The sequence below is a fragment of the Chrysemys picta genome, chromosome 6 (assembly GCF_011386835.1).
Source record: "Chrysemys picta bellii isolate R12L10 chromosome 6, ASM1138683v2, whole genome shotgun sequence".
Classification (NCBI taxonomy): domain Eukaryota; kingdom Metazoa; phylum Chordata; order Testudines; family Emydidae; genus Chrysemys; species Chrysemys picta.
Window position 1 is genome coordinate 64,549,364 of NC_088796.1, and position 10,869 is coordinate 64,560,232.

Here is a 10,869-nt window from a genome sequence, read left to right on the forward strand (position 1 = left end):
AGGATAGTAACACAACAACAAATCAAGGCTCAGGAAGCAATCACCTCTGTTTATAATTATTTAATATGGATGTCTTGGCATACGCAGAAAACTAATAGCCTAAGCAGGAAATAGCTTTAGGGAACTAAGATGCACTGATCTCTGTCTTTAATCTTGTTTTAATTATGTTACTATAATTCAAATATTTCTAGAAAATGTCTGGAAAATGACCAGCTGGGACACTTGTGCTATACATTCAAACTAACCATTTCATGAACTTACATTCTCTGGCATCTGAGCTTTTTCTGCCCTTGCAGCTTTTTCTTCTCTTTCTGCTCATTTCTGAGACCTGAGGACATCCAGATTTTTACTCTCCTGGGTGGGGAAAAAACAAAACAAAAAACCATTGAATCATTAAAATTATTCCCTATTCAACTGCAAGGTTGCTTTCTTTTCTCTAACTTGGCTTCTCTTCCTGAGTCCATAAGCCCACTGATTGGAATTCTGAATTGGAAATAGGAACTTGAGCATCTAGTTGTTTCACTTGGTCATTCAGGGCCAGATTTTCAAATCTATTTAGATGCTAGGGTGACCAGATGTCCCGATTTTAGGGTCTTTTTCTTATATGGGCTCCTATTACCCCCCATTCCTGTCCCGATTTTTCACACTTGCTTAGGGTTACCATTCGTCCGGATTTACCCGGACATGTCCTCCTTTTGTGTGCTAAAAATAGCGTCCGGGGGGAATTTGTAAAGCACTCACAATGTCCGGGATTTCCCCCTCCCCCGGCAGAGCAGAGCGAGCGGCTGGGAGGGCTGCAGGAAAGTCCCGGGCTGGACTCCGGAGCAGCTTCCTCCTCCCACCCCCCCCTCCCTGCATTCTGAGCCGGCCGGCAGCTCCTCCTCCTGCAGCCCGATTCGGCAGCCCTGTGCAGGGCCAGGAACCGGGTTTTGTGTTGTGCAGGGGAGCTCAGCCATGTGTCCGGCTGGCACAGAGCCCAACACCCTGTTCTGAGCAGCAGGGTAAGGGGGGGCAGGAGAAGGGACAGGGAGGTTCTGGAGGGGGCAGTCAAGAAACGGGGGGGGGCTTTTGGAGGGGAGTGGAGAAAGTTTTGGGCAGTCAGGGTACAGGTAGGGGGTAGGGTCCTGGGGGGCAGTTGGGGGGGTGTCTAAGGAGGGGGCAGTTAGGGGACAAGGAACAGGGAGTCTTAGGTAGGGGGTGGGGTTCTGGAGGGCAGTTAGGAGCAGGGGTCCCAGGAGGGGGCAGTCAGGGGACAAGGAGCGGGGGGTAGGGGGCTGGGAGTTCTGGGGGGGAGCTGTCAGGGGGCAGGAGTGGGGAGAGGGATCGGAGCAGTCAGGGGACAGGGAGCAGAGGGGTTTAGATGGGTTGGGAGTTCTGGGGGGGCTGTCAGGGGGCAGGAGTGGGGAGAGGGATCGGAGCAGTCAGGGGACAGGGAGCAGAGGGGTTTAGATGGGTTGGGAGTTCTGGGGGGGGCTGTCAGGGGGTGGGGAGTGGTTGGATGGGGCGTGGGAGTCCCAGGGGTCTGTCTGGGGGTGGGGGTGTGGATAAGGGTTGGGGCAGTCAGGGGACAAGAGGCAAGGAGGCTTAGATAGGGAGTGGAGTCCCGGGGGGCAGTTAGGGGCAGGGGTCCCAGGAGGGGGCAGTCAGGGGACAAGGAATGGGGGGAGGGTTGGGGGTTCTGGGGGGGCGGGAAGTGGGAGGGGCAGGGGCGGGGCTAGGGCGGGGCTCCTCCCGTCCTCTTTTTTGCTTGTTGAAATATGGTAACCCTACACTTGCTGTCTGGTCACCCTATTAGATGCTAAGGATGCAGATAGGGCCTAGTTGGATTTTCAGAGGCAAAGTCACAATCTGATACCTGATTCCTCCCTTGTTTTGGGATGTATGGTGGAAATAACTCTCACCAGCCTCATACCTGGTGCAGCTTACTTCCTCATCTGTGCTGGGGGTGCAGTGGAGGTGGAAGGGCTGAGCCAAAGCTCCATCCACTCCTTGCCCTTTTGTATTGGAGTGGGTGTAGCAACCCCAAGGAGGCTGCTCTCCCACCAGGGCTGCTACCCACAATGTGGGTAATCCATGCAAGGGAACAAGAGAACAACTTACATCACAGTGTGCATATGCAGTGTAGTTATTGCCCTTTTTAAACGCACACAGGAAAATGATAAAAGACAAAAACACCTTATCACCTGTGGGTGAACACTTTTCACAAAGTGATCATTCTATAGCTGACCTATTAGTCCTCATCTTCAAAGGAAACCCGCACAACACTTTCAAAAGACAAGCCTGTGAGCTCTACTAGACACTAAAAAATCATGAACTGAACAGACACTGGATTTATGGCTTATTAAAACAATCTGTAATCCCCTAACCCCCTCTTTTAGTCCCATGACTGCAGAGGTGTTAACGAGCCACTCTACCTTGAATGACCCTTTAACATATGTGCTAACTACACCTTGCATTGTGCTGTGAAGCCCTACCTTTCCCAGACCTGAAGAAGAGCTCTGTGTAGTTCCAAAGCTTGTCTCTCTTTCTCACTAACAGAAGTTGGTCTAATAAAAGATATTACCTCACCCACCTTGTCTCTCTGACCATCTTGTCTAGTCACATAAGACAGCACACAACTGAGTCACCAACAAATTAAAAACCCTTGTGAGAAAGCAGTGCCCATCTTCCCATAGAAACTTCTCCTGCAGCCCTCAAAGCATACTTTGTCTGTGTTTTGTAAAGAGTGCCTTATAAATAAACAAATGCATTTATCAACAATTAAAATCCTACATAATTTAAGTATGGCCTTGTAAATTGCCAGTGTGGCTGTTGGTGCTTACACTGCCTGGTGGCCTCTGTTTAGAGTGATTAGGTTTGTATGAAGGCTTAGAAAACATATTGGTTAAAAACTTGAGATTGTCAGGCCAAGTATTGATGTTAGCACTGGAATACAATATTTTATAATGCAAGCTGAGTTTGAGAAAGCAGTTGTGTAGTGAATATATTGCTTTCTGATGGGGCATTTCAGCCATATCACTTGTTTGATGTGCTATTTGAAGAGTGCTCTTTTTTTTTTTAAATGAACATTTTACCAGACAAGGATAGGATGCTCTGTAGTTCTAACAAAACAAAACAAAAGGTTGAATATGAGCTGTGTGCACACAGATAGAAGCACCTCCTCTCCTGATGTAAAACCTGCTAAATGTAAGATTAGATTTCAAGCTAAGGCTAGTTTGGTGTGTCAAACAAAAGAGAGTGCTGCTCACAATTCATTGGGGTGCAGCTCCATTACAAAGTAGAAGTTTAATTTGCGAGGGCCTTTCAGTTTTGTTTTGGTTTTTTTAAAGAATTTTCTAAATCTCTCCCTACAGGAAGTGTCACTATCTGGGTGTATTATGCTCTGGGTATATAAGCTTAATTCAACAAATATCACTACTAGGGAGGAAGTGTGGCCAAGTCGATAGTGCACTAAACAGGAACTCTGGTGACCTGGATTCTATTCTGAGTTATTTTTCAAGCTTCATCATGCAATAGTGGTATCAACCAGTAGAGATTGCCATGGTTTGGCCTAATGGCAACTCTAATTCCTTCTTGATGAAGCAAGAGATTTTGGCTTGTGGTCTAAGGCTAAGGTCCTGCTCTGGGTGGCCCAGATGATTAAAATTGGCTTGGTGGCTTCTTTCCCTGACAAGGAAAGCTGGATCATTGTGTGATTTAGCCAGGGTGATTGGCTACAGCTACCCCTTTGTGATAAAGACTACGCTTGTTTATCAATTTACGTTTGTGGATTGTTACTTATTAAAGTTGTGGACTCTGAGTCTCTGTTCGATCCCCGGGGGTCAGAAAACAATTGGCAAGTAAATCCTAAAAAGCACATACATGATCCACAATAATGTTGCTATTTCTACTACTTCTCCTGATATTATTTACGCTCCCCCCCCCCCCCCCCAGATTCATTGCTTCAGGTAAGAGAATAGGCAAAAGTCTTATGGTTGAGGTGACTGCTGCGTGTCTTTTCCTTCATGGCTTTTTCATTGTGCTTCTTCTCACATGTTATTTTTTCCTTTCACTGTACCAGTGTACCTACTTGTTTTTTGGTGGTTCCACATCTTAGATTTGTAAATTTTGATGAGAATTAGGAATTTTATCACCTGTAATCCTTAGTCACATGAGCAGTCCCATTGATTGCAGTAAAGATTACTTGAAGGGATAAGGATTGCAAGATAAGACCCTTAACTAGGACTCAATTCTGTACATTGCTGTGAACTTCCTGTGAAACGCTAAGCATTGACAACTCTCATCAGCTCCAATGGGAGTTAAGGGTGCTCAGCAGTTTGCAGGATTGAGCCTGAGATGTACTGGCATAGAGCTCTACGTGCTAAGGTTATTCCTGATCTAAGCAGCAGCACTAAGGCTGGCTCAGAATAAGTGACTAGTATTTATATCTCCTTAACTAACAGACATGAGTGAAAGATTATCCACAACCACAAAGCTAATTAAAGCTTTGTTGTGAATACCATTCTAATTCCTGTTCATAATAAGGAGCAATGTATTTCATTACTTCTTACAAGCCTTGGTATTAACTCTCTTAGACCAAAGAAACAGTCTTAACAACATATATTTTTGAGATCGCACTGTTCTTTGTTAGGTATGAATTGCTGTAAGAATTTTTTTTTCTTGTTTAACTGGTAGTAGGAATTTAAATTTTAGGCTGTGGAACACAGTTAAATCTATTTTATTATGTTTAAAAACGTGACCTTCTTCAAGATAGCAATAAATATTAAAAACATGTAGTGAAGTGACATTACAATAATGGTCATTGGCTTGAAAGGAAAAAAGAGAGGAAATTAAAGAAAAATATGGAGGAACAAAGTATAGTGTAATAATATTTAACTAAAGAAGAAACAATGAATCAGTATTAATTTTTTTATAGCAGTGAAGAAAAATATCTTTGTACAATGTTTAACATTCTTTCAGGATAAAAATTAGCTTCAAAGTAGTGTACATTCTTTTTTGTAATTAATTAGTTATGTTTTAGATGGCCTAGCTGTAGCCATAATACACACAGCAAGGTTACATTGAACAGTCCTATTCAATCCTTTAGCTAAAATGTTTCACATTCCAGAAACATATAATGCTGGTGATTGCACAATAGTCAGCTCTCCTAGCTACCCAAAATATCATTGCTAAAATCACCTGCCTCTCATCCTTTCTTCCTCTCCCATATGAATCTCTTACCAGGCCCTAAATAATTTCCTGTCTTCAAATTCAACATCCTTGTCTTCACATTCAAGGCCCTACATAAACTTATCCCTATCTACTTCTCTGTTCTCATTGCCTTGCATTACCTCTCTCACTCCCTAAGCTCCTCAATATCCTCTCTCTCCTTACTGTTGTGCTCATCTCCTTTTCCAATTTGTCTTTGCTCCTTGTATCATGTTGCCAACTACATTTGGAACAGTCACTGCTTGTTTCCCACGTATCCTCTCTCTCTCTTGCTCCTTCTTTGAAGTCATTCTTAAAACCCACATTGTTCCTGAATACTTCCTATGTTGCTCTCCCCACCCAAAATCAGTTGATCTCTACACCCATTTTTGTTTTGTTGCATCTTGTCTGTATTCAAATTTAAACTCTTTGTGTTAGAGAGCAGATCTTGTCCTTCATCTTGTAAAGTGCCATGTACATTAATTGTACACTACTACTAACAATGATAACCTTACAGATAACTCTAATTAGGGTCCAATCGTTCCATCAAGTTATGTAGGCAGAGAGATTCATATCCTTGATACCTTTCATATTTTCTCATATGCCTCATTCCACACTGCCTCTTATTCTAGGAATGCCCTTCCAACATCTATCTGTTCACCAAACCATCACTGTCAGCTCATTTAAATCACTCCTAAATACCCATTTCTGCAGGATGGCCTGCAAAAAGATTTTTTTTTTATGTTAAATGCACAAATTCACACACAAGAAAAAACACATGCACTGCCAAGATATGTAGGCCTCAATTACGTAATTTTTTTCTTATCTCTTGCCTCTACTGCTCTACACCTTATTCCAACTTGTCTTAAGTTTTCATTTATATTGTATGCTCTCCAGAGAAGAGAAGAGACCTGGCTTTCTTTAAATATCTTCCGTGGAGTGCCTAGAACACTCACTGGTACTATAAAATCACCACAAAAGAAATGGGAGGCAAGGCAAATGGGTGAAACCTTTGTTCAACAAGATCCTGAAACATTTCACAAAACATGGAAATAATTTTCTCACAGAAAAACAGCCTCCACTTAGACAGAACTCTTCAACAATTTGAAGCATCCAACAACACTACGTGCTGGTTCAGAACAGGCAATAAACAAGAATAGCATATCCAAATGAAAGTGTAGGTGTGGGAATTATTCTCAAACTGAGGTCAGGCCAACAAACCATGATTAACACTTCTATCCATATGAAATATCCCATGAGATTTTTAATAGCCAAAGATATTTGGGTCTTGGTTTTCCATCTCACTCAAAACAAGGTACCTCCCACTGCACAGTACCTCCCAACACCATACTGACTCGCAGGAAAGAGTACTACCGATAGAATTAATAACATCACTTATGCAGCACATAGGGTTTGTCAAGAGGTCCCCCAAACAAATTACTTGAACTTAGCATGGCTAATACTGTAACAAAATGAAAATGGAATAATCTAACATCAGACTAATAGTGTGAAATAGCTTTAGATTGGCAGCTTGGAAGCTGGTCATGCCAAATTGATGGTAGCTTTCATGTAGTCCTTCACACAGAGCCACCCCTTCATTGTATTAAGAGCTGAAAGTAAAAATTATTTAAATGTTACAAAGAGGACTTTATTTTAACTGAGAATTAGAAGTAGTTTAAATACGGGCAACATTATATTTAAAATTATACTTGGGCTGTCACTGGGGGGCAGTGACAGGAAAGGGAAGACATTTTCCCCCTTTCCTTTTAAGAAAGGAAAAAAAGACCTAGCTTCAGCTTTCAATTGTTCATCATCTCTGACCAAGCCACTTCTGACATTTTCTGTTGTGAAAGCTAAATATATGCTCCTGAATCCCCTTTACTACTAAGCCAAGCTGACTTTTTCTTAAATTATTTTGAAACTTTGTGGGGAAAAAAAGATTAAGAAATCATACATAACAAGGGCATCATGTCTTGCCCATGGCAAGGTGTGGAGACCCATTTTAGCCCTGCATCACAAGACTTAGCCTCTGCATAAATTTGAAAATATACATCTCCCTGCATTGTATAAAAGAATGAAATCAATAAAGATGCCCTCCCTCCCCTCAGAAGCCTTCAAACATTCCATAAACAGAGCTCCTGTGGACTTTAATGGGAGTTCTGTACATTGAAGGTTCTGGGATGGGGCTTCTAACATTTTCCAGTGACCAATATTAGTTCAGAATGACAGATGTTCATAGTACCATTATTGTATATATGCCTTGTAGCCGACTTAAAGGACTTCTGCACTCAGCTTAATTAAAAAAAAAAAAGGAAGGTTATGTTAAGTTCCTTGCCTTACACCTTCCATTATATTGAATCAAATTTTTTTTTGTAAAAGTTCTGTCAGTTTAATAAATTTTTCGCTGCATTTCTTTTTTCCATCTTTTGCCATTTTTGTCTTAGAACTCTTGGCACTATCCTGCTCCCAATGAAGTCAATGGAAAGACTCCTAATAACTTAAAGGGGAGCAGGATTAGCTCCTTTGGATGAAAATGAGTTTGTCAAAGCTCCTAGGGTATTTGTGGTACTGCACACGTGTTTTATAGTAACTTTTATATTCATTTTTGCTTGGTAGATAATCCTTGATGATAAAGCATGATTCCAGAGAGCTGCCAGGTCAGGCGATCCTTTGGCAGGGCAGAAGGATGTGAAATTATTAGTAGCTGCAGGCTAAATCTTCATCAACTTCAGTAAGGGAGAGATGATTGCTGTAACAGTGGCCTGGTCAGTCAGTCACAAATGGGGCACCCATAGCGTCAGCCAGCTCTGGCTTTGCACACCTCAAATGCTTCAGTGACAGTGAGGCTGTTCTGCAAAATGGGCCACAGACCCAAAACACATTGTGGCCTCCCGAGTGTAATTACTAATATTATGGGTAAGGGATTGTCTGGTTTGTTTTACATCTGGTTTATTTGGTTCAGTTGGTTACTCACTAAAAGCTACTGTTTATTTGACTTCCAAACCATCGGTGTCTATTGTAACCTGGCACTTAGCAAGTGTTCATTTTATTTTTCCTCCAACCATAATATGCATATTGTTATGCATAACAATATGCATATCTTAAATCTTTTCCTGATTACACTTACAATTTACAAGTCCCACAGAAAAAGGCTGTGAAATGCCTGCACACTGTCAGTTACAATTTTCTTTGGATGAGAGCCAGGTTGTCATTTACCAGAGATTATTGTGACTGTTGAACACATCAAAATAACATTATGATTCTAAGTAAAAAAAGAAAAAAAAAAGACCAAACAATTTTAGATAAAATACAACAGTGAAAACTCCATCCTGGTAGCTTGTGGCACCACAGCTCCTGCAACATCCTCAAGGCTCTCATTCCCTAAGCCAGAGCAGCTCAGTTACATTGTACAGCACCTTCTGCCCATGGAGCAGCACTGATGTAAACTTCTGGGGTCACTCTCTGGAGTGTCTGTATGGGACAGGATTCAAAGGTGAGTGAGGGTGATGATCCTGATAGAATGCAGTGGTGTTTAATATGTAAGAGGCCTGCCTGAATTGACTTTTAGTTCAGTCTAGATATGTTGAGAAAACACCTGTTTCTTGGTTAAATTGTTTTTATTAGGATTGATGACAGAGTGCTTGTTTTCTTGTACAGGAGTGGGGAAACACTTCCTCTAAAGAGGTTAAATAGGCAGAGAGAAGAGTTGACAAGAAAATATATAACCAGTTTTAGTTAACTTACTGTCATATATTGCTGAGTTGGTAAACTAGTAATCAACTCTGCAGTGTAACCAGCACTGCTGGTTAAGCATTGCACCTCTCCATTCTACCTGTATCAGTCCTCACAGCCACCATCCGTCGCTCCTTGAATTCTATCCTATACAGATATACTTCCTTCAGAAAAGTGCTCAGACAGTATTACAGATGAGGGCAATATAAATAACTGGGAAGACAGACTTTAGCTTGTTATGCCTTCTGCTATGCAAAGTATTTGTATATTAGAATTAAGTTTCATATATAAAATATCAGATTTAACACCAGGAAACAAAATCTACTCAAAATATCTGATGCTATTTAGCAAACCTTCATTCAGATTTAATTCACAGTATTAAATTACACACTCAAATGTAATTGATTCCTTAAATTGAACTTTTTTTCTTATTGTGTAGAATTACTATAGAATTTCTATATTTTATAAAAATATAGAAGATGTGAATATGAGTTACAATAATTATATAGCTACAAAATCCATTTTGGACACTTAGGCCAGTTATTTTAAAACACAAAAGATGTTTATAGAAGCATTTACTGTCATATGAGCCATTTTTCTTAGCTGTTCACATTCCCCATGTGTTAACACAGAAGCTTCATGAGTAATTTTGTTTTCTAAGATAAAGGACATGCTTGTTGGAGCTAAACAGGGTAACAAGTTAAAACAAAATTTTCCCTCTGCACTTATCCCTTTCTGTACTCTCAGTCCAGGTCAGCAATAATAGTATAACTATAGACATGTATCTTTCCAATTATTGAAGGAAAAAGACACCATTGGTGGCTAAAATAAAATAGGAAAAACAATAAACAACTCACCTGGGAAAATACTTTATCAACTGTCCATCTTTTCTGGAAAGTCTGGGTCAATACAATTAGTTACATTAAAAATAAAGATGAGAGAAGAGGCAGAATTGTTCAGTGTGTTGGCCTGCTCCACTTCTTTTGATTTCTATTTCTGTCCCTTAAGCACAGAATCTGATTAGTATACTTAATTCCATGCTGCATCAGGAACGGTCTTTAATCAGCCTATTGGCATCCACCTTCTTTTTCCTTCACATATTTTACAGATTGAAAGATAAGACTTAGAGATGTTTTCGTCACTATTCAAACTTTTAAGATACTTATGTAGACAATTATCATACAAAATTCAACTTTTTATAGTTATTCACCATGTTAAAATGTGCAGCTCACCAAAATTTGCAAATTGAAACTACTGACATTTTATTTTTCACAAATTTACATCTTCACTATAATATATTTTAGTTACAAGAAATATGCTTAAGGGAAGGGTCCTGGTACACATTAAATATTTAGTTTTTGTATACAAATGTCACTTCTGAAGCCTCAGGTCATATATGCTATATTTGTAATGTGAGTTTATCCTGATTGCTGTGTTTCCTCATATATTTATGTTCTACTGTTTTGTCTGTTTTTGATTTTTATACATCCAGTATATATATATATATATATATATATATATATATATATATAACAAGGTATTTTATACAAGATGAACATTATTAGTAATCAATGTAAAAGTGAATAGGAAATAAAAAGTATTTATGTCCTCAGAAACAGCCCTTCTGCTCTCCTATTTCCATACAATCACAAATGCTTTTCAGTTTGCTTTCGTATAAAAATGAAAGTGTTTTAAACAAGCTTCAAGGAGGTTTCTTTCGTGTCAGACATTGAGCCATAGAGATGCAGCCTTACTGGGATTGAAGCAAAACCACTTAACAGTATTAGTAGTTCAATCGACGGTATTTTTCTCTCTCCATCAGTACTGGTCCAATGCACTGTCATGGTTCTCAGGAATACTCTGCTGCTATACGTGCACTCTACTGAGTGAGACACAAAACATTAAAATCGGTCTAATCTTGGTCAAATTCCAATCTGAGTAATTATATTC

At 40.2% G+C, this 10,869-nt stretch overlaps 2 protein-coding genes across 7 annotated transcripts in view; both read right to left on the reverse strand.

The window, feature by feature from the left end:
• Positions 1 to 9,907, reverse strand: part of LOC101950148 (uncharacterized) — an 82,319-nt gene extending 72,412 nt beyond the window's left edge. For 3 of the 4 annotated variants that reach the window (XR_006172237.2, XR_010602260.1, XM_005303833.4), the window contains exons 1-2: positions 1,913 to 4,650; positions 262 to 354 (exon numbers count right to left, since the gene is read on the reverse strand). Coding sequence is in view for 1 of the 4 variants with exons in the window: in XM_005303833.4 (XP_005303890.2) it covers positions 262 to 319 (58 nt within the window). In the remaining 3 variants the exon portion in view is untranslated. Of the gene's footprint in view, positions 1 to 261; positions 355 to 1,912; positions 4,651 to 9,776 lie in introns of those variants that run through there. The other variant, XR_006172236.2, reaches the window with a different exon arrangement.
• Positions 4,895 to 10,869, reverse strand: part of NUDT12 (nudix hydrolase 12) — a 38,195-nt gene continuing 32,220 nt past the window's right edge. For 2 of the 3 annotated variants that reach the window (XM_065599234.1, XM_065599241.1), the window contains one exon: positions 4,895 to 10,798. In XM_065599234.1, the coding sequence (XP_065455306.1) occupies positions 10,769 to 10,798 (30 nt within the window). In that variant the 3' untranslated portion in view covers positions 4,895 to 10,768. Of the gene's footprint in view, positions 10,802 to 10,869 lie in introns of all 3 variants that reach the window. The other variant, XM_065599235.1, reaches the window with a different exon arrangement.